Source organism: Bombina bombina, chromosome 3 (genome assembly GCF_027579735.1).
Source record: "Bombina bombina isolate aBomBom1 chromosome 3, aBomBom1.pri, whole genome shotgun sequence".
NCBI classification, from domain to species: domain Eukaryota; kingdom Metazoa; phylum Chordata; class Amphibia; order Anura; family Bombinatoridae; genus Bombina; species Bombina bombina.
The window spans coordinates 494,206,095-494,231,354 of NC_069501.1; the positions used below are offsets into that span (position 1 = coordinate 494,206,095).

The 25,260-nt window shown below is 37.7% G+C and overlaps 1 protein-coding gene across 1 annotated transcript in view; it reads left to right on the forward strand.

Annotated features, from left to right (window-relative positions):
- Window positions 1-12,789: 12,789 nt before the first annotated feature.
- FANCE (FA complementation group E) overlaps window positions 12,790-25,260 on the forward strand; it is a 78,815-nt gene continuing 66,344 nt past the window's right edge. The window contains exons 1-2 of the mRNA XM_053706847.1: window positions 12,790-12,811; window positions 22,255-22,457. Coding sequence (XP_053562822.1) covers window positions 22,261-22,457 — 197 coding nt within the window. The 5' untranslated portion in view covers window positions 12,790-12,811; window positions 22,255-22,260. The remainder of the gene's footprint in view (window positions 12,812-22,254; window positions 22,458-25,260) is intronic.

The window sequence follows — 25,260 nt, forward strand, 5'->3', positions numbered from 1 at the left end:
GACAATAGGCAGGTTACGGGGTTACAGGCCTCTGAATTATGGCATCTGTAAAAGAATCTGTATCGTCAGCCACAGTCCTTTGGCAATATTAGCCTCATGTGGTATTTGTGCCACAACGGTTATTTATATCGCCATCATACAGCTTCAGTGTAGTTTATATGCCTTTCTCTTAATTATAGCTTGTGGGATTATATTGCTCAGAGTGCGAGTTATATCTGATTACAAGCTGTTGTCAGTACCCAATCTTGTATTTTCTGTGTCGTGCCATCAGGGAGCTGTGTGAGAGTACTCCACTCTCAGTTAGGCTGCTGTAATTTAACATCTTCATTAATGGTGAATTGTCTGTGTTCAATTTCTTTAATGCCCATCATAAGGCTTCCATTTCACTACTAGGCCTCCCCTGCTCTGTAGTGCAGTGCTGCGTAGAAAAAATCAAATGGGGTTTCCTAGACAATGTGGCAGGGGCGCTGTATGCGATGTATGGAGGACTGTTTGATTTGCCTCCTATAGTAACAATTTGCGCTCCACTTACAGTCCCCTTTCACTTTTATGACCCAGGAGATCTCCGATATTCCTATAGTAATAATTAATCTGGGTGTTAATTAATTTGCCTAGTGAGGGAGCTCGTGGCCACGTGTATGGGGTCTCCCAAAAAGTCAGCAGGGGTGCTTATGTGAAGACTGTGAAGGTTATATAAGACAGACCCAAACTTACAATCTGGAGACTGTCCAGGCTTTTAGGGATCCTCTGGTGTATTCCGGTGTGGAGGCTTGGTCTCTGCTGTTCTGCTATTACCGAAGTTTCTTAACAGCTTGCATGGGGTTTCTGAGCAGCTCAGCGGAGAGCTAGTAAAAGAGTCTCCCATCTGGTCATAAACTTCTCCATTCCTTTTCTAAGCTTCGATCCACATCCTCCATGTATTTACACATGTTTAATTGACCTTTTTATATGTCACAGTGTGCTGCGACCATTGCTATTTCCCCTAAATGTCAGGTTAGACACGGAGCTTCAGGAATATGCAGCCATTTCAAGCCATGGTTAGCTCCGCCCCCCCTAAAGAAACCATTTTAATTAAATGAATTCGGCCTGATAGTGAAAGAGGCAGATTTCTCCACCTCTCTAAATCTTCCTTAAATGCTGTTATAGCAGGTACAAAATTTAGACTATACCACCTTTCAGAATTAGATGCAAATTTTATCCCTAGATATGTAATATGATCTTTGGCCTCTTTGAATGGGATTTCTGGAGAGTTTTTTAATTTGATAAGCCACATAAGTTCAGATTTTTCCTTGTTAATTGCAAAACCAGAAAAGGAATGAAAAGATTCTAAGGCCTCCATGATTATAGGTAAATTATAGTTAAGATTTTGAGCAAAAATAAGAAGATCATCCGCATAAATAGCTTGATTGATTCTGTGGCCTTCAACATTAATCCCTAATAGATTCTCCCGGAAGAATATAGCTAGAGGCTCTAACACTAAATTAAAAAGAAGCGGGGATAGCGGACAGCCTTGTCTTGTCCCATGGTAGAGAGAAAATTGCTCTGACATTAGTAAGTTAACACTTAATGTTGCCCCTGGGTTAGAATATAATACTGCGATAGTCTGAGAGAATTTACCCTTAATACCAAAATTGGTAATAGTCGTAAACATATGATCCCATAGTAGCGTATCAAACGCTTTTTGTGTATCTATCGAGATCACTGCGGCGTCTTCTGTTAATTCTACTCTTCTTTTCTTCTTTAATTCACAATAATTATTTGCTATCTCTAATTTCCTAAGATTATTAACGAGTGTTCTGCCTTTGATAAAACCAGTTTGATCTGGGTGAGTCAATTCCCTTATCACTGTTTGAAGTCTATTTGCAAATATATGTGTTAAAATTTTGTAATCGGCATTAAGCAGAGAAATGGGCCTATATGACTCCAATGCTTCTCTATTTTTACCTTGTTTATATATTAGTATTATTCTAGATTCTGTAAAATATTTAGAGGGTATTTTATTTTCCTGGAAAAAATAATTAAAAACCTTATGTAGAGTAGGGGTGATCTCATCCACGAGGATCTTATATAGTTCACTGGGGAGATCATCCGGGCCTGGCGCTTTGTTTAATTTTAGTTTAATAATAGAGTTTTTAATCTCCTCTTCCGATATTGGGGAATTCAAAAATTCTAGATTCTCATTAGCTAGCTGGGGTAGCTTTACCCTTTCCCAGAACCTGTCTTTATTATGCCTATCAATAGGCTGATCCTGATACAGATGCTTAAAATATTGCAGAAATTCCTCTAGAATATCCTGAGGAAGCGTGCATATTTTATGTTTAGTCTTAATTGAGGAGATAGTACTATTCGCTTTCCTTGTGTTTACCAGTCTGGCCAGGAATTTCCCTATCTTATTTCCAAACTGCATGAAATTACTGTTCCTCTTTAGCTCATGCTGTGTCTCTTTAACCATATACCAGTTATCTCTTTGTTTTTTAGCTTCTAGATAGTTCCGCCAATTACTTTCGCTATTGTCTGTAGCATACTTTTGATATTTATTTATCAACTGTTTAGTAACTTGGATCCAATACGAATAATTTTTCCTTTTTACTTTGGTTACATATGCTAGTACCTCGCCCCTTATTACTGCTTTGAAAGCTTGCCAGATAATTTCTATATTTGATACAGAGCCTATATTATTGTTATAATATATATTCCATTTCTCTGTCAAAAATCTGCGGAATTTTAGATTATTATATAAATATGTTGGAAAATGTAGTGTATAATTCCCAGATTTTGGTTTCATAATTGACATAGAAAGAGTAATTGGGGCATGGTCTGAGATGGTAATTGGCATGATTTCCGCCTTTTTTGTTAAAGAGAACAGTTTGCTACTGATTAAGAACATGTCTATGCGTGATAGAGATTTATATGCTTTAGATAAACAAGTGAATTCTTTGCCGTCTGGGTACATATTCCTCCATATATCCAATAAACCTAGATTGAAGCAGAAGTTTTTTTTTTTTTTTTTACATCTTTAGATCCCGTTGGGGCCTCTTTCCCCTTCGAGTTCCTATCTAGAGCTCTAGAAGCTATCAAATTTAGATCCCCCCCCCCAAAATAATATTTTGATTATACTCCAGTAATTTAGCTTGTAAACACTCCCAGAATACACTTTTCTTCATGTTCGGGCCATAGACATTACATAGTACTATTTTCCTTGCGCCTAATTCCAATTCAAGTATTATATATCTTCCTTGTTGATCAATATCTTGTTTCAGAATTTTATATTTTAGAGATTTTCTGAACACTATAGCTACTCCCCTCTTGCGTCGTACCCCTGCTGAATAGATTACTTCACCCACCCACCCCCATTTAAGTTTCTGACTTTCTAACTCATTTAAATGGGTCTCCTGTAAAAAACCTATATCTATTTTGAGCTTATTTAAATGTTGTAGTATTCCCTTCCTTTTAATCGGGGAAGTGAACCCTCCAACATTCCAAGATCCAAATCTACATACCTCCACCATACTTAAACTTCATTTTGTGTTCCTAGATAGAAATATATTTAAACTCGGGGGGGGGGGGGGAGGAAGAAGAAAGAAGAAAAAAAAAAAACCCCGCCAGTTTATCACAATATTTATACAAAAATAACCCCCAATAATTTATCTCCATATTTGTGTTTCTCTTCATTAATCACCCTTGACAATAACATCTAGCATGCCTGCCTACAAAAATAGCCTTATACATCACCTACATACTTCATCTCTGTTCTATTCTCAAAAATGTTTCCAAATCTTGAGGATTCTCAAAAATCCAGAATCCTTCTTTGGTCTGGATACTTATTCTCGCTGGATATAATAACCTAACTACCCTTCCTTCCTGAATCAAACGTGAGCATATAGAGCTTCCTCTTGTTAGAAGTCTTGAACGCAAAATCTTGAAAAATTAATATTTTTTTGCTTTAGAAAAATACTTCTTTCTGCACTCTAAATGCTTGCAAAATTTTAACTTTCTCCTGAAAATTTAAGTACTTAATAATAATTGGCCTAGGTCTATTTTTACCAGATTCTTGATCCCTTACCCTGCCTAAGCTATGTGCTCTTTCTACTGTGAAAGTGTAAGTCGACTCATTGATGTTTAATAAGGTTGGTAATTGAGATGAAGCAAAGTGGATTAGCTCCTTTTCAGATATTGCTTCAGAGACCCAGATCACTCTTATATTGTTCCTCCTAGACCTGTTTTCTAGGTCCTCAACCTTGTCGCTTAGAAATTTAACTTGTTTCTGAATATATACTAAATCCTCGTCTTTCTCTATGTCCCTGTCTTCTAGGTCTGAAATCCGCTGCTCAGCCAATCCAATTCTAGTTATCATCTGCTTTAACTCCTGCGACAATGTGTCTACACTTATCTGAATTGCTTCAAATCTGGGTAGAAATAAATCACTTATTTGTTTTAATAATTCAGAGTTATTAGCTACTTCTGCCGCATTATCTTGCAAAACCTCCTGACTATTTTCAGTGCTACGCCTAATTGTCCTTTTCTCTTGCTGCCTTCTGCTCGCCATATTTGCTGATTTGTTATTTGCAGAAGGAAGAAGATATTTATCCATGAAGGACAGTTGTAGAGAGTTTCAATCTTACTATTTAACCCTTAAGCTGATTCTAAAGATAACCTGAGCTTAAGTATACAATTGAAATTCAGTTATATCCCATATTTCCGTTTTAAGCTAGTTTTTTTTATTTTTTATTATTATTATTATTATTATTGCACCCTACTTTGTGCTAACAAATACAATATATCTAACCCACAATGACCAGTTTCAGAGCAAAGTAAACAAATATCAAGCTGTTAATAGCTCTTAACTAAGTAAAGAGATAAGCAGTTATTAAATAAAGCACAGAAATATATACACAAACAAAAGACAAAAAAGTCAGTTAAGCATTCTGATGTAGATAGAGAACTTGCGAATCTTGCAGCTGTTATCTTCTCTACATATTCTTTTCAAGAGAGCCGAAAATTAGGAGACAAAGACTGCTTTCCACTTGATATGAACTCAGCAGGTATATTATTGATCCTTATAGAGTCAAAACCCCAGGTATCCACACTGTACGGAGAAAACAGAAGAAAAACCGCCTCATGTGTGTATCAGTTGCTCCCCATTTAAACCTAGTATTGCAGTACTCTAGGTACTCACAATTTGCTAAGGCACTCTGTCGTGCCGTTAGACGCAGGCTGGACCTTCAACAGCAGCCCAGCTCGCTGATTACTTGGCAGTCTCTGATCTCAGCTTACACCAGACGCAGGGAATAAGGCCATATAGATATAACAGAAAATATGAGATACATGTGTGAGACTGCTTCTGTACTCCTATTGTGTCAAGTATAGCTAACACATCATACTCACAAAAATTGCGGCACCTTGATGTGCCTATTCATGCAGGCTGGACCTTTTTCAGCAGCCCAGCTCGCTGTTTCCGAGATCTCTGCCGTTTAACCTCGTGCAAGACAGGAGAAAGAAAACAAACATGTGCTCCACATGTGTAAAACCATAGAGAAACGTCACTATTCTTTAACTCAAGAAGTAATGCACAGGGTACTCACAAACATTGCGGCACTATTATGCCAAGTTAGACAGACTGAGCCTTTTACAGCAGCCCAGTACGCTGTTTAACAACCGCTCCTTCTGAACTTGCTAGGTGATGTTCAAATGAATATAAACTTATGTGACCCTTTCTGCAGCTGTTTCATTCAGGAGTTTAAACCTACAGGTCCCTGAAGGCTTGATAAATTTTTAACAAAATTTGTAAAAAAACTCTGAGAGTTACTAGTAATGCTTTATTAAGTAGTGCAATGATTCCCTCCCCCTTTTAATTTTTTCCCCTCCCCCCAAACAATTATCCCTTTGCCCAATTTTGGAGTTGAGGGTTGTTCAGTAATAAATGTATGATGTACACTTGTAAAAAACAAAAAAAAAAAAAAACAAGTGAGGAGAGCATAGTAGTAATAGTCTCCAATTTGGAATCCAGGCTTTGCAGGTGTGAGGCGTGGGTTCTCAGCATCTGTCCCTGAAGAGAGATTGCTCTGGCTACCTCATTTGGATCCATGGCCCAAGTATAATGTAATGCTCGTGGGATATTTCCCTATCAGACCAAACTTGGCCAGTAGTCTTCTTATCCTGGCGTCAAGTGGAAGGATAAGGAAATATCCCAGAACAAGAGAATAGATAAGTAAATGAGGTAACAGTACTCACAGTAGAGGGGCAATCCTTCTCTTCACTACAGGGAATAACTGGAGAGTAGTCAGGCAAACAGATTTTGGCAACAATGAGGCAATCCACAGTAACAGCAGTTCAGGGGTTAATCAGAAGAGTGGTTAGAGACAGGCAGAATCTGGCAACAATAAAACAATCCAGCAGTTCAGGGGAAAAACAACAGAGAGTGGTCAGAGGCAGGCAGAGTTCAGCAGCAGTAAGGCAATCCGGCAGTTCAGGGGTTATGAGACTTACATAGGAGCAGGATCGCGCCAGCAGACCGGTGAGCGGCATCAGAGGAAGGAGAAGGTGTCATCGCCGCAACCATTGCAACGGCCATGGTAGGAGAACGCCAAGCCGCTGCTGAGACTGAGCGGCGTGCGCTAAGACTGAGCGGCGTGACACCTTCAAACTTGTCTCTTAAGAGTGTGAATTCAGATATTAGAGTCCAAAGATAGAATAAGATTTTCTATATGTTTAATAACAAAAATACCAATACAGGTTACACAGTGCCAAATTACAAAAACATTCAAAATAACAAGATATGTTCAAAGATATAGTTCTTTAAAATAAAATGGGACATAACATAACACAATATCTAAACTTATTACCAAGTTCCTTTAGATATGTGGAGAACCTCCTTCAGGTGGTACCTCTCCTGGTCCCAGGCAAGTTCTGCCTACTTTCTCTGTAACATTCAGTTATAACCCAGTTTCTTTTTTGTCTTGTCAAGGCCACCACCCTTGTTATAATTTACGATTAAACATTCTATGCCAACATTCTAAACCAAGGTACCAAAAGAATGGGCGAGGGAGGGGGGTCTTGAGTCCACAGCATTCCTGAACAAACATAGATTCCACACAAAGAAAGAACAGTTCAGAGTAACCCTGGCAATACTAAGACCACAATACCACCTCTGCTGGGTAGCTAAGCAAGGTATCAACTACTCCACATGAGTGTATCATGCATGACACTGATATAAAAATTCAGTATAAAGACTTTCAAAAACTTACTATAAGCACCCAGTTAAGCACTGTTGATGAGCTTAGGCTTGGACACCTACTGAAAGGGCCTGGGAAAGTAGGAACAGGCAGACACTACCCCACCCCCCCTCCTTCATATGAAAAGACCATTACACAACCAGGAGTCACATCAGTATACATCTAAAACTTTGGGGCTTGGTTGGGAGTATGAAAATCAGCATGTTGTTTTAAAAATAAAAACTATACATTTTTACAAAACACTCCCAGATGGGCTATATAAATGGATCATCTACAAAACATTTTTGCAAAGAAAGATCTAGTGTAAATATGCCCCTTTAATTGAAGGAGATAATAAAGACTTAAGTTGACAAGGCTAGCCATTATTTTGCAGCTCTATATCTGAGCTTAGCTGAAGCCATTAGGGACAGATATGTGACATGATTTTGGCCTGTGAAGGCTGCCATATGCACTTCTAGTTGTCAAAATTGGGATAACACTTTTTTCAGAATTAAAGGGATAGAAAGGTCAAAACTGAAATGTGCCAATACAGCCAATAGAATGCGAGCTCAATCCTATTTCCTATTGGCTGATTGTATTGGATCAGCCAATAGGATTGAACTTCAATCCTATTGGCTGATTGTATCAGCCAATATGATTTTTTCTACCTTAATTCCGATTGGCTGAATTCTATCAGCCAATCGGAATCTAAGGGACACCATATTGGATGACGTCACTTAAAGGTACCTTCATTCAGCTTTAGTCGTCGGATGAAGAGGATGCTCCGCGTCGGATGTCTTTAAGATGGACCCGCTCCGCGCCGGATGGATGAAGATAGAAGATGCCGCATGGATGAAGACTTCTGCCCGTCTGGAGGACCACTTCGCCCGGCTTGGATGAAGACTTCTCCCGGCTTCGTTGAGGACTTCGGCCCGGCTTGGATGAAGACTTCTCCCGGTAAGTCGATCTTCAGGGGGTTAGTGTTAGGTTTTTTTAAGGGTGTATTGGGTGGGTTTTATTTTTAGGTTAGGGACTTTGGGCTGCAATAGAGCTAACTGCCCTTCTAAGGGCAATGCCCATCCAAATGCCTTTTTCAGGGCAATGGGGAGCTTAGGTTTTTTTAGATAGTATTTTATTTAGGGGGTTAGTTGTGTGGGTGGTGGGTTTTACTGTTGGAGGGGTTGTTTGTATTTTTTTTTACAGGTAAAAGAGCTGATTACTTTGGGGCAATGCCCCACAAAAGGCCCTTTTAAAGGGACACTGAACCCAATTTTTCCTTTTGTGATTCAGATAGAGCATGCAATTTTAAGCAACTTTCTAATTTACTCCTATTATCAATGTTTCTTCGTTCTCTTGCTATCTTTATTTGAAAAAGAAGGCATCTAAGCTTTTTTCTTGTTTCAAAACTCTGGACAGCAGTTTTTGATTGGTGGATTCATTTATCCACCAATCAGCAAGGACAACCTAGGTTGTTCACCAAAAATGGGCCAGCATCTAAACTTACATTCTTGCATTTCAAATAAAGATACCAAGAGAATAAAGAAAATTTGATAATAGGAGTAAATTAGAAAGTTGCTTAAAATTCCATGCTCTATCTGAATCACAAAAGAAAAAAATTGGGTTCAGTGTCTCTTTAAGGGCTATTGGTAGTTTAGTTTAGGCTAAGGTTTTTTTTTTATTTTGATTAGATTTTAATAGGGCTATTAGATTAGGTGTAATTAGTTTAAATATCTGTAATTATGTTTATTATTTTCTGTAATTTAATGTTTTTTTTGTTGTACTTTAGCTAATTTAATTTAATTTAGGTAATTGTATTTAATTTAGTTAATTTATTTAATTATAGTGTAGTGTTAGGTGTTAGTGTAACTTAGGTTTTATTTTACAGGTACTTTTGTATTTATTTTAGCTAGGTAGTTATTAAATAGTTAATAACTATTTCATAACTATTCTACCTAGTTAAAATAAATACAAAGTTGCCTGTGAAATAAAAATAAAACCTAAGATAGCTACAATGTAACTATTAGTTATATTGTAGCTATCTTATGGTTTATTTTACAGGTAAGTATTTAGTTTTAAATAGGAATAATTTAGTTAATGATAGTAATATTTATTTAGATTTATTATTATTATATTTAAGTTAGGGGGTGTTAGGGTTAGACTTAGGTTTAGGGGTTAATAACTTTAATATAGTGGCGGCGACGTTGGGGGCGGCAGATTAGGGGTTAATAAATAGTATGTAGGTGTTGGCGATGTTTGGGCAGCAGATTAGGGGTTAATACATATAATGTAGGTGGTGTCGGTGTCCAGAGCGGCAGATTAGGGGTAAATAATTATAATGTAGGTGTCGGCGATGTCGGGGTGGCAGATTAGGAGTTAATAAATATAATGTGTGTATTAGGGGTTAAAATTTTTATTATAGTGTTTGCGATGCGGGGGGCCGCGGTTTAGGGGTTAATAGGTAGTTTATGGGTGTTAGTGTACTTTTTAGCACTTTAGTTATGAGTTTTATGTTACAGCGTTGTACCATAAAACTCTTAACTACTGACTTTTAAATGCGTTAGGACTCTTGACGGGGTAGGGTGTACCGCTCACTTTTTGGCCTCCAAGGACAGACTCGTAATACCGGCGCTATGGAAGTCCCAGTTTACGTAAGTCGTTTTGCGGTAAGGCCAAAGAAGTGTGCGGTGACCCTAAACCTACAAGACTCGTAATACCAGCGGGCGTAAAAAAGCAGCGTTCGGACCTCTTAACGCTGCTTTTTTACCCTAACGCACAACTCGTAATCTAACCGAGTATGATTCATATAATGTAGTTACACAGAGGTGTATTCCCTTTATACAACAATTGGATATACAAACTGGAAAAAAAGGGCATACGTTGGCACCAATACAAATATTACTATTTTGAATAAGTAACTGATATTTTCAAAGGGTTAATGACCATTGGGCCACTGATTTCACTATTCCGCCTCCATGACATGCAATTGTTTTTAGCCTGGCCCAATGGCGTTTTAGGCACAGAAATTGATGCCAACCCTGGCATAGGTACTGTAATTCTCATTTTTGAATAAGTAACTGATATTTTCAAAGGGTTAATAACCATTGGGCCACTGATTTCACTATGAATATATACAGGGTAGATCCCCCTCCATGACATGCAATTGTTTTTAGCCTGTCCCAATGGTGTTTTGGGCACAGAAATTGATGCCAACCACCCTAGCATAGGTACTGTAATTCTCATTTTTGAATAAGTAACTGATATTTTTAAAGGGTTAATAACCATTGGGCCACTGATTTCACTATGAATATATACAGGGTAGATCCCCCTCCATGACATGCAATTGTTTTTAGTGTGTCCCAATGGTGTTTTGGGCACAGAAATTGATGCCAACCACCCTAGCATAGGTACTGTAATTCTCATTTTTGAATAAGTAACTGATATTTTAAAGGGTTAATAACCATTGGGCCACTGATTTCACTATGAATATATACAGGGTAGATCCCCCTCCATGACATGCAATTGTTTTTAGCCTGTCCCAATGGTGTTTTGGGCACAGAAACTGATGCCAATCCTGGCATAAGTGCACTAATTCTCATTTTTAAATAAGTAAATGATATTTTCAAAGGGTTAATAACCATTGGGCCACTGTTTTCAAGATGAATATATACAGGGTAGATCCCACTCCATGACATGCAATTGTTTTTAGCCTGGTCCAATGGTGTTCTGGGCACAGAAATTGATGCCAACTCTGGCATAGGTGCTGTAATTCTATTTTTTGAATAAGTAAGATATTTTCGAAGGGTTAATAACCATTGGGCCACTGATTTCACTATGAATATTTACAGGGTAGATCCCCCTCCATGACATGCAATTGTTTTTAGCCTGGCCCAATGGTATTTTGGGCACAGAAATTAATGCCAACCCTGGCATTGGTGCTGTAATTACCATTTTTGAATTTGTAACAGATATTTTCTAAGGGTTAATAACCATTGGGCCACTGATTTCACTATAAATACATACAGGGTAGATCCCCCTCCATGACATGCAATTGTTTTTAGCCTGGCCCAATGGTGTTTTCGCCACAGAAATTGATGCCAACACTGGCATTGGTGCTGTAATTACCATTTTTGAATAAGTAGCAGATATTTTCAAAGGGTTAATAACCATTGGGCCACTGATTTCACTATGAATATATACAGGGTAGATCCCCCTTCATGACATGCAATTGTTTTTAGCCTGGCCCAATGGTGTTTTGGGCACATAAATTGATGCCAACCCTGGCATAGGTGCTCTAATTCTCATTTTTAAAAAGTAACTGATATTTTCAAAAGTTACTTATTAAAAAATGAGAATTACAGCACCTATGCCAGGGTTGGCATCAATGTCTGTGCCCAAAACACCATTGAGCCAGGCTACAAACAGTTGCATGTTTGGAGGGGAATCTACTGTACATATATTTACAGTAAAATCAGTGGCCCAATGGTCATTAACCTTTTGAAAACATCACTTACTTATTGAACAATGGTAATTACAGCACCTATGCCAGTGTTGGCATCAATTTCTGTGCCCAAAACTCAATTGGGCCAGGCTAAAAAAAAAAAAATAATCTCATGAAGGGGTATCTACCGTGTGTATATTAATTGTGAAATCAGTGGCCCAATGGTTATTAACGCTTTGAAAATATGTTACTTATTAAAAATGAGAATTAGAGCACCTATGCCAGGGTTGGCATCAAATTCTGTGCCCAAAACATCATTGGGCCAGGCTAAAAACAATTGCATCTCATCGAGGGGGGTCTACCCTGTATATATTCATAGTGAAATCAGTGGCCCAATGGTTATTAACCCTTTGAAAATATCTGTTACTTATTAAAAAATGAGAATTACAGCACCTATGCCAGGGTTGGCATCAATTTCTGTGCCCAGAACACATTTGGGCCAGGCTAAAAACAATTGCATCTCATGGAGGGGGGTCTACTCTGTATATATTCATAGTGAAATCAGTGGCCCAATGGTTATTAACCCTTTGAAAATATCTGTTACTTATTAAAAAATGAGAATTACAGCACCTATGCCAGGGTTGGCATCAATTTCTGTGCTCAGAACACATTTGGGCCAGGCTAAAAACAATTGCATGTCATGGAGTGGGATCTACCCTGTATATATTCATAGTGAAATAAGAAACAGCTTGAATAAGAAACCAACTTCCTTGTCGTGAGAACAAAGCAAATGCTAAAAGTAATATGGAAAATTGTTTAACAGTGCATGCGCTACCTGAATCATGATAGTTCAATTTTGATTATACTGTCCCTTTAATTCAAATAATGGACTTATTCATGGGACTAGTGGGAGACTGCTGCTTTTCCCGTTCTTGAATAAAAAAGCCCTCTGGATGCCAAGGCTATTATTAAACATCGAGTTTATTTTATTTTTATGTAATTCGCCCTATTTCATGCGTGACATTGCAGAAACAAAAGCAACTTGATCTGTTGTTGGAGCACCGAGAACTACCGAGGAGAGGGGTGAGTGCTGCTCTTCCGGTACTGGCGGAAGTTGTTTATCTAGTCGTGAAGCACTGGCGGAAGTGAGCTGTTACGGCGGGTAATTAAAAGCCCTTTGTTGCTTGATAAAACGATGTAATTCGTTTTTGTTAGACTGAAATAATTTAGGAGTTTCGCTTCACATTACAGTGTACAACATGAACACTTGTAATATAATATTAAGGGATGGGGATTATAATATAGTGAGAGCGTTCTCGGGTTATAAAGCGAACTGAGGTTTTAAAGCTTGGGGTTGGGCCAATATTTTCAAATGGGGGTGATTTTTGGTTGAGGTGGGGAGCAGTAACCAGATTTCATATATACTGTTTATTAGTTCTGCACTCTGCATATTCATAACCAATTTAATTTACGTTATTAGCAGCTATACATCTAATTGTTTTGGATTGGCCATGGTAAAGCGGTAGATCAATGTACTTGTGGTTATTGTACATTGTCTGATTATCTTCAGACATTATTTAAAGTGAAGGTCCATTTTGATAAATTAGTGCCCGGTTTTTAATAAACCTATTAAAAACAAGGGCACTTTAATTCATCAAAATTGACATTTCACTTGTTTTCTTCAAAAACGTACCTTTTAATCCTGGCAGCCGCTCCAGCACTTCCTCCGCCCGTCGCAAGCCGTCTTCGCGGGTCCAAAATGACGAATCCGGCTTCCTCCAATCACAGCGTTGCATCAGGCCAAGATTCCCCCGGGGGGGGGAGCTGTAATTGGAGGAAGCCTGATTCCTCATTTCTGACATCTGCAGAGGCTTCCAACGGCCGGGGGAATCGTTGGAGCGGCATTCAGGATTAAAAGGTAAGTTTTTGAAGAAAACCCTGAAATGTCAAGTTTGATGAATTAAAGTGCCCTTGTTTTTAATAGGTTTATTAAAAACCGGGCACTAATTCATCAAAATGGACCTTCACTTTAAGAGGTTTCATCAGTACTGCAGACTACGTCAAAGAATTTAAAAAAATGCAACTTTTATACTGACAGCTGCTTATTTCACTATATTGACGATTCTCTCAAATTTGCCAGCATGGAGATTAATCATTTTATTTTACTGAGCAATTATATTCATAGTAGCCAACATTTGAAAACAAAATTCCATAGAGCGTAGCCCTGTCCACTCTAATCTACTTCAAAACAAAATTAGTATGATAATTTAGCAATACTGATTGCATAAGGGGATAGGAAAAACATATTTTCATGATTCAGACAGATGTAATTTTTAAATTTACTTTTATCAGATTTACTTTGTTCTTTAGAGTACCTTTGTTGAAAAGAATATGTACATATCCTCAGCAGGAGCAATGCACTACTAAGCTAGTTATTAATTGGTGGGTACACACATTTTTATTGTGTCATTGGCTCACCAGATGTGTTCAGGTAGCTCACAGTAGTGAACTGTTGCTCTGGAGATGACTTTAAAGGGACACACACAAAACCCAATTTTTTTCTTTTTTGATTCAAATAGAGCATGCAATTTTAAGCAACTTTCTAATTTACTCCTATTATACAATTTTCTTTGTTCTCTTGCTATCTTTATTGAAAACGCTGGAATGAAGCCACCAATCAGCAAGCACTACCGAGGTGCTGAACCAAAAATGGTCTGGCTTCTAACCTTACATTCCTGCTTTTTCAAATAAAGATAGCAAGTGAATGAAGAAAAAGTTATAATAGGAGAAAATTGGAAAGTTACTTAAAATTTAATGCTCAATTTGAATCATGAAAGAAAAATGTTTGGTTTGTGTCCCTTTATTCCTTAGTGACCAGACCATTTTTAAATTTTCTTACCATTAAGGACCAGGGCTATTTTTACATTTCTGCAGTGTTTGTGTTTAGCTGTAATTCTCCTCTTACTCATTTACTGTACCCACACATATTATATACAGTTTTTCTCGCCATTAAATGGACTTTCTAAAGATACCATTATTTTCATCATATCTTATAATTTACTATAACATTTTTTTTAAATATGAAAAAATAAAAAAACAAACACTTTTTCTAACTTTGACCCCCAAAATCTGTTACACATCTACAACCACCAAAAAACAACCATGCTAAATACTTTCTAAATTTTGTCCTGAGTTTAGAAATACCCAATGTTTACATGTTGTTTGCTTTTTTTTGCAAGTTATAGGGCAATAAATACAAGTAGCACTTTGCTATTTCAAAACCATTTTTTTTTCTTCAAAATTAGCGATAGTTACATTGTAACACTGATATCTGTCAGGAATCCCTGAATAACCCTTCACATGTATGTATGTGTGTATATATATATATATATATATATATATATATATATATATATATATATATATATATATATAAATTAGTAGACAACCCAAAGTATTGATCTAGGCCCATTTTGGTATATTTCATGCCACCATTTCACCGCCAAACGCGACCAAATAAAAAAAATCGTTAATTTTTTCACTAACTTTAGGTTTCACACTAAGCTTGTGCAATTATGGCACAAATGGTTGTAAATGCTTCTCTGGGATCCCCTTTGTTCAGAAATAGCAGACATATATGGCTTTGGCCTTGCTTTTGGTAATTAGAAGGCCACTTTTATTATGGCCAACAGTTAAGGGGTTAATTAGGTAGCTTGTCAGGTTAATTTTAGCTTTAGTGTAGAAATCAGCCTCCCACCTGACACATCCCACCCTCTGATCCCTCCCTAACCCCCCCTCAAACAGCTCTCTTCCCTCCCCCACCTCACAATTGTCACCGCCATCTTAAAGGGACATGAAACCCAAATTTTTTCTTTCATGATTCAGATAGAGAATACAATTTCAAACAACTTTTCAATTTACTTCTGTTATTTAATTTGCTTCTTTCTCTTGTTATCCTTTGCTGAAATGTTTATCTAGGAAAGTTCATGTGCAGCAGAGAACCTAGGTTCTAGCTGTTGATTAGTGGCTGCACATATATACCGATTGTCATTGGTTCACCCTTGAGTTCAGTTAGAAACCAGTAGTGCACGGCTGCTCCTTCAACAAATGATACAAAGAGAACAAAACAGATTAGATAATAGAAGTAAATTAGAAAGTTGTTTAAAATTGTATTCTCTATCTGAATCATGAAATACATTTTTTGGGTTTCATGTCCCTTTAAGTACTGGCAGAAAGTCTGACAGTATAAAAATAAAGGTGTTTTTTTTTTTTTAAAGATGTTTTTTTTTATATATATTTTATCTGAAGTTTAGGATCCCCCCACCTCCATGATCCCCCTCAAACAGCTCTCTAAGCCTCCCCTTCAATCTATTGGATCGCCATCTTACCCAGTTTACTAAAAAAAATTGCCATTTTTTTTTCTAAAAAAAAATAAACACCCTATTTTCTGTAGTGTAGCTGCCCCCCCTCAATACCCTCCCACATCCCTTTCCAAACATTTTTTTCCCTCTCCCTCCTTGGACTAAACGTTAATGTTCGTGCGCGCTCTCCCGAGCCCCGCCCCCTCACGCGCTCCCAGACACGGAGGAACAGGATCCAGAACTCGCACCAGTGATGGGCCGCCCACCCGCCTCCCTGCTATGGCTCCCACCCCCCCCAACGATCAGCACCATTGCTGGCCGATGCAGAGAGGGCCACAGAGTGTCTCTCTAAGCATCGGATGCTTAAAAAAGGCTATTGCAGGATGCCTCAATATCGAGGCATCACTGCAATAACCTGAACGCTGCTAGAAGTGATCACGATCGCTTCCAGCACTTGAAAACGCTGAGGACATGCAGGGTACGTCCTTGGTCATTAAGTATCAGTTTTTATAGGATGTACGTCCTTGGTCGTTAAGGAGTTAACTATGTTTTTAATCCATTTGAATGTTTTAAACACATAGTTATATGCAAGCGCCAGTGCAATAATAAATATGCTAACATATTAGGGCATTTCTTTTTGCACTGTTACAGTCCTCATGCAGTCCTTTTTGCACTGTTACAGTCCTCATGCAGTCCTTTTTGCACTGTTACAGTCCTCATGCAGTCCTTTTTGCACTGTTACAGTCCTCATGCAGTCCTTTTTGCACTGTTACAGTCCTCATGCAGTCCTTTTTGCACTGTTACAGTCCTCATGCAGTCCTTTTTGCACTGTTACAGTCCTCATATCATCAAACTCTTCATCTTCTCCCTTACTCTCAAGCACATAACTGGCGTAGGACGAATCATTTTACAGTACCAAACAAAGCAAGCAAGGGTTAAATGAATAACCCTTCATCATCTGTACAGCAGAACACTACAAAGCACACTGATTTATATAGATATTACACAGACTGAAATTAGACATTACCACAGTATGCTGTGTTGGGGCTGCTAGAATGGAAAACCATATATGTAGATATACTCAGGATTTGTTTGTTATGTTTTACTTGTGCTAAAACACTATTGAAAGTTTCACAAAGAGGTGGCATTTTATGAGGTAAAAATGTTTTTTTCAATCTTTGCTGCAGTAGTGAATGTGTGCAGTGGGTTAATAGGCATTGAAATGCCCCAGTAAATCTGTATTTTTTTTTTGTATATTCTGTGAATTCCAATACCAGCACATGAAGAGCCTTATGTCTTAAGCCTCTGCTAATCAGACAATTACACATGTTCCAAATTGTGCAATGCTATGCAGAGGCCTTGCTTCCTCACACATTGCATTCTAGTCTACCCACCCTTGTCTTACACATCTCATGACTCCCCCTTACCTGACTACACATTGCTACATTTCAGTACCACATTCAGCAAAGATAAAAAAGACTAGAGAAAACCTTACATATAGTAACTAAGAGACTAGAGACAATTAAGTTAAATCATAAGCCACAGCGCCCTCTGTGGTGGGAGTACCGCACTGCACACAGTATTAAAGGGGCATAATACTTCTATGCTAAATCACTTGAAACTGATGCAGTATAACTGTAGAAAGCTGACAGGAAAATATCACCTGAGCATCTCTATGTAGAAAAGGAAGATATTTTACCTAACAATCTCCTTAGCTCATCAGAATAAGGGCTGTGTTTAAAAGTTATACTTCAGCTGCTGTCCAGCTGTAGGTAAAAAAAATAAAAAAGAAGAAATTAACTGCAGCCAATCAGCATCAACAGTGCTGAGGTCATGAATTCTTTTACTGTGATCTCATGATTTCACTTAAAGGGAAATTTAACACCTGATGAAAATTGCTAAAACCTACTTTTTATTATTAATAAAATAAAATAATCACTGCTATCTATTTCATCTGTTCCTCTTACCCCAAACTGTTGAAGAATATTGTTCTGAAGCACAGCATTTATCCAGTGCTTGATTTTACTATGTAAGCTGCCATATTGTAACGTACGTTTCAGGGGCACTGTAGTCACATGCTCATGATGCAGTCACATGACACACACAACATATTATTTGTTAGAGAATCACATCAGTGTCTGAACATACATATTTATTTGTCACTCACAGTATAAATGTGTTAGCTTTCCCATCTACTTATATACACACATATTATGCAGCACAATTTAAATAAAATGCTCTATAAGCACTGTGTTTATGCTTTTAACGTCCCCCCCCCCCCCTCTCATTAAAAGCTCGGGGAGAGGGAGGCTCTCAGACACGCTGCATATACTCTGTGCTTCGCATGACCGCTTCTGCTTATGTAAAGTACACTTTTACCAACTTAGTGATCAGTTAGTATGTGATCAGTTAGGGTGTGACAGGAGCAGATTACACTTCTAAATAAAACAGACGATCATTACTAACTGATCACTAAGTTGGAATCATGAAAGTTTAATTTTCACTTTACTGTCCCTTTAAAGGAATTCTAAACCCAATTTTTTTCTTTCATGATTCAGATAGAGCTATTTTCTATTTTACTTCTTTTATCAATTTTTCTTCGTGAGACATGGCATGAGAACTAGCGCAGCGAAGGGGGTAAGTTGCACAGCAACGACAGCTAATTGTAAATATATATGTATATGAATATATACATATACAGGATATATATATATATATATATATATATATATATATATATGTATATACACATATTAACACATAAATATATATATATATATATATATATATATATATATATATATATATATATATATATATGTATATAAGCATATACATATATACTTACAGACTGCTATGACTACGGATCATTTCCGAAACATGTAAGCCAGTTAGTGCTGCGCCCTCAGCACCTTCCACATCGTCTTTGCTGTGCATCTCCATGTTTGATTTTATTTGAACCAAGAATAAAGGATTTATTTTATGCTACTGGGACTTCCTTTCTTTGATCTATATACACATATTAACACATGAATGTATTCATATATATTACAATTACAATAAATTAGCGCTCTACTTGTAATCTTGCCCTATATGTTTTTCTAATGCTCCTATAACCTTAAAGGACCAGTCAACACAGTAGATTTGCATACTCAACAAATGCAAGATAACAAGACAATGCAATAGCACTTAGTCTGAACTTCAAATGAATAGTAGATTTTTTTTCTGACAATTTTAAAAGTTTATCTATTTACACTCCCACTGTACCATGTGACAGGCATCAGCCAATCACTAATGCATACACGTACCATGTGACAGCTATCAGCCAATCACAAATGCATATATTTATGTGTTAATATGTGTATATGCCATTTAGGCTTACACATGATAAGATAATTTAAAAACGGAACCCCATTAATTACCCACAACCCCTGACGCGTTTCACCATATCGATTTTATCAAAGGTGGTAAGCCGCACTCACAAGTCTGTGTATATTCTACAGTAACCAGAAGTTTAACTCTATATTGTGGATTTTCCAGTTCTGAGTATTAGAAGTGCACATTGCAGACTTCACAACCCTCAGATATCAGATTATGCCACATTTAGGTTCTCTGCTATCCTACAGTACACCAAAGCTGTAGTACAGCATCTTTTGATATGAGTACGGCTACAAGAGAGGGAGTGGAGTGGGTAATATTAGCATATCAAAAAAGTGCTTTATATTGTTAAAGAAAAAGCCAAGATATTTCACAGGTCTGTAATAATATATAAATATGTTATACCTCAACTCTTTATACATGAGTGGGCTAACCAAGAGCATGTGCAAGTCAGTTCCGGGTATCTGATTGTATCCATGTCTCTGGCTTAAACATAGGTCAGTTGTTGATTATATTTTTTGAGTAAATGGTATGACAGGACTATTTCCAGTCTGTAAAGGGACATGAAACCCATTTTTTTTCTTTCATGATTTAGAAAGAGCATGCAATTTTATACATCTTTCTAATTTACTTCTATTATCTAATTTGCTACATTCTCTTGATATCCTTTGTTTGAAAACATCTAAATAGGCTCAGTAGCTGCTGATTGGTGGCTGCACATAGATGCCTCGTGTGATTGGCCCAATCATGTGCGTTGCTATTTCCTCAACAAAGGATATCTAAAGAATGAAGCCAATTGGATAATAGAAGTAAATTGGAATGTTGTTTAAAATTGTATTCTCTATCTGAATCATGAAAGAAAATTTTTCGATTTCATGTCCCTTTAATCTTAGAGGGACTTTAAACATTAATTACATTTCATGCCACTATTTTTAAACTTAGTTTACACTACAGATAGCTGAACGAGAGTTGCTGCACATGTGCAAACAACAAATGTAGTGAAAGAGAGATTTTATACATGGCGGCACATGACTAGAGGGAGGCAGGGAATAACCTCAATACTATGTTTATAAAATGTATTTAGAGTCTAATGTCCCTTTAAGAAATATAGTGGGCTACATAAGATTTTTGTAGTGATTGTATTTTGACGATGTATATCTTGTGCGCATTAAACTCAACTTTGCCAGAGATTTCTATTCATTTAGTTTTCTTGTTTTCCCTGTTATTTCCGATTGTTCTTTATTTCAGTAGTCATCAATCGTGATTACTATGCACCTTCTTTAAAGACAATTTGACTTTGGAGAATACCCTAGGCAGACTTGCATTAAATGAATGTGTACAGTTAATAGTTTAATTACATTTTATTGAGCATTTTTTTTTAACATTAGTAGGTCTAATTAAATTCTTCATTAACATTATGTGCGTTATGTTCCCTGTTAATTCTCAAAGAAATGAAGCCTAACTTTGCACACAAAAAATACACTTTTCTTTCATTCTATGCATTGTTCCTTTTTTATTTGGAATATTATTGTAGCTAAAATGTATTTTATTTCCTCAAAAAAGAATTATCTTATTTTTAAAGGGATACTGAACCCAGTTTTATTTCTTTCATGATTCAGATAGAGCTTTCAATTTTCAGCAACTTTCTATTTTACTATTATTATCAATATTTTTTCGTTCTCTTGGTATCTTTATTTGAAAAAGCAGGAATGTAAAGCTTAGAAGCTGATCCATCTTTGGTTCAGCACCTGGGTAGAATGAAGAAAAAATTGATAATAGGAGTAAATTAGAAAGTTGCTTTAAATTGCATGCTCTATCTGAATCATGAAAGAAAAAAAGTGGGTTCGGTGTCCCTTTAAGTAAGAGATTAAATCAAATTTAGATTTTTTTTTTTCTTGATTCAGATGGAATGTAAAATTTTAAGAGACTTTCAAAATTACTTCCTGTATCAATTACCTCTTTCTTGGTTTCTTGGAATGCTTTGTTAAAACTTAATTTCTTTTTTTTGTGAGCATACTTAGGTAGGTTTCAGTGTTCATGTGTCTTGAGCACTATATAGCAGCAGTGTTTGCAACAATATATGTAACAATGTCATACATAAAGTTCTCAAGGCACATGCATGGTCCTCAGCCTGGAACACTGCTCCTCAGCATATAACACTGAGTCTGATTTTCAAATGGGTAGTACATTTTTTTTCTAACAAATTTCACTCCCCCTGAATCATGTGACAGCCATCAGCCAATCACAAAACACACTAGTATATACTGTGAACTCTTTCACATGCTCAGAACCCAGTGCCTCAGAAAGTGTGCAAATAAAAAGATTTGTGCACGTTATGGTAATGGAAGTGAACTGTCCCTAAAGTGTCCCTAAAGTTTCATCATTTGCAACCAAGAGAAACCAGTCAATTAAATAATTGAAATAGTTTTGAAAGTTCATGCTGAAAGGGCCTTTATTTGGCTGAAGCGTTCACTGCACTAAGCTGCTCAGGCAGCCCACGGTAGAACGCTATTTTGCTGTGAGGTGACGTTTCCACCTCTTAGTAAATAGCCTTGCGGGCCAGCCAGCGCCAACCCAGATTGCCCGCACGGCTATTGGCTAAGAGATGGAAACGTCACCTCTCAGCAAAAGAGCGTTCTGCCGTGGGCTGCCTGAGCAGCTCAGTGCAGCGAACGCTTCTGCCAAATAAAGGCACTTTCAGCATGAAGTATTTTATACTTCATAACTGAAAGTCCCCTTTATTTGTTCCAATTGTAAATCCTAGCGTTTCAGAAACGCTAGGATTTACCATCACTTTAATGCAGCTTGTGACTGAGTGACCTACTACAACAGTCGTATTAAATGTTCTAGATTCTTTTCCTTATAGAATGCTATGGAGAGTTTTCCAATCCCACTCTTTGAAGGACCCTCTCGTCTCCTACTGCAGGCTTTGGGCTCAGGGCCCCTAGGGGCTCTAGCATCCCTTAGGGTCTTGCAGAATTACCCAGGGACATTCCCATGGAACAGCTTCATGGAAAAGCTGTGTACGGAAGTGCCAGCTCTGGATGGACCAACACGGAAACTTATTCTGTGAGTAATGATTGTATAGGAGGAACACATGAGTGGGGATGTCTGTATATATTCAGTACTCACAATCTCTAATTAAAGGGACACTAAACCCAACATTTTTCTTTCATGATTCAGATAGAGCAAGCAATTTTAAGCAACTTTCTAATTTACTCCTATTATCAATTTTTCTTCATACTCTTGCTTTCTTTATTTGAAAACGAAGGCATCTAAGCTAAGGAGCCAGCCACTTTTTGGTTCAGACCATGGACAGCACTTGTTTATTGGTGCTGTTCAATCAGCAAGGATAACCCAGGTTGTGAACAAAAAAATGGGCCGGCTTCTAAACTTACATTCTTGCTTTTCAAATAAAGATAGCAAGAGAATGAAGACAAAGTGATAATAGGAGTAAATAAGAAAGTTGCTTAAAATCGCATGCTCTATCTGAATCATGAAAGAAAAAATTTGGGTTCAGTGTCCCTTTAAACTAAACATTCTCCCATTAATTAATTCATTAGTTGATCCACTCCATTCAATTATTAATAATACAATGGCACTGCAATATACATTCATTATTTATTTTTGCCTGCTTTTACTGTAAAATTCCACTGCAAAGTTGTGCAGGTTGCACCCTCCCCAGAAGAATTGGAGCTCAGATTCTGTAACTTAAAGGGACAGTCTACACCTTATTTAGATTAAAGGAACAGTCTACAATAGAATTGTTATTGTTTTAAAAAGATAGATAATTCCTTTATTACCCATTGCCCAGTTTTGCATAACCAACACAGTTATATTAATACACATTTTACCTCTGTGATTACCTTGTATCTAAACATCTTCTGACAGCCCCCTGATCACATGGCTTTTTTTTATTATCTATTGACTTGCATTTAAGCCAATTATTGCTGTGTTGTGCTGACTCTTAAATAACTCCCCGGGTGTGTGCACAATGTTATGTTTATGGCTCACATGAACTAGCAGTCTCCTGTTGTGAAAGCTAATAAAAAAGCATGTGATAAGAGGCTGTCTGTAGTAAACAGGCAGAAATTTAGAAGTTTAAATTTAATATTAAATTAATTAAATGTATATTAATATATCAATGTTGGTTGTGCAAAGCTGGGGAATGGGAAATTCTATATTGTTAAACAATAACGGCGAGATTACGAGTTTTGTGTTAGGAGCTGTGCGGTACTAACGAGCAGTTTTTTCTCACCGCTCACTTACCTACAGCGCAGGTATTACGGGTATTACGGGTTTAACCCGGCGTTAAAAGGCCAGAAGTGAGCGTAGAGCAAAATTTTGCTCCATACCGCACTCAAATACCAGCGCTGCTTCAGTCAGCGGTGAGCTGGTCGTACGTGCTCGTGCACGATTTCCCCATAGACATCAATGGGGAGAGCCGGCTGAGAAAAAGTCTAACACCTGCAAAAAAGCAGCGTAAATCTCAGTAACGCAGCCCCATTGATTCCTATGGGGAAACTAAAGTTATTTTTACACCTAACACCCTAATAATTTAGGCCGACACCTACATTATTCTTATTAACCCCTAATCTGCCGCTCCGGACACCGCCGCCAACTACATTATACTTATTAGCCCCTAATCTGCTGCCCCCAACATCGCCGCCACCTACATTATATTTATTAACCCCTAATCTGCCGCCCCCAATGTCGCCGCAACCTAACTACACTTATTAACCCCTAATATGCCGCCCCCAACGTCGCCGCCGCCACTATATTAAATGTATTAACCCCTAAATCTAAGTCTAACCCTAACACCCCCTAACGGCGACGTTGGGGACGGCAGATTAGGGGTTAATAAGTATAATGTAGGTGGCGGCGATGTTAGGGGCGGCAGATTAGGGGTTAATATTTAACTAGTGTTTGCGAGGCGGGAGTGCGGTGGTTTAGGGGTTAATATGTTTATTCTAGTGGCGGCGATGTCCGGAACGGCAGATTAGGGGTTAAAATTTTATTATAGTGTTTGCGATGCAGGAGGGCCTCGGTTTAGGGGTTAACAGGTAGTTTATGGGTGTTAGTGTACTTTTTAGCACTTTAGTTATGAGTTTTATGCTACGGCGTTGTAGTGTAAAACTCATAACTACTGACTTTAGAATGCGTTACGAATCTTGGAAGTAGAGGGTGTACCGCTCACTTTTTGGCCTCCCAGGACAGACTCGTAATACCGGCGCTATGGAAGTCCCATAGAAAAAGGGTTTACAAAGTTTACGTGTCGGTTTGCGGTAAGGCCAAAGAAGTGCGCGGTGCCCCTAAACCTGCAAGACTCGTAATAGCAGCTGTAGTGAAAAAGCAGCGTTAGGACCTGTTAACGCTGCTTTTTCAGCTTAACGCAAGACTCGTAATCTAGCCGTAACAATTTTAGTGTATACTGTCCCTTTACCAGCAAATAGACTCCTGCACCCCTTTCTACATCATGCAGCAGGAACAGTAAAAATGTTATTTTAAAATGAATAGTGTTTCTGGCCACTTTGAAATGGCTGGAAAGCTCATCCCACTGATGACATCACAATCTGGGCTGCATCTAGGCACTCTGCTGAATAGCATTGACAGCCTGTTGAATTTAACTAGTGAGCTGAGCCTTTTGTGATTGGATGCCATATGCAGCCCAGATCATGATGTCATCAGTGGACTGAGCTTGGCAGCTATTTCAAAGTGGCTAGAAATAACATTCATTTTAAAATAACTTTTTTTTTACCATTCTTGCTACATGATATAGAAAAGGTGCAGGAGGCTATCTGCAGCTTAATCTAAGGTAAGACTTTAAGATGACCAAGGTGTAGACTGTCCCTTTAAGGATGCTGCAAAATGA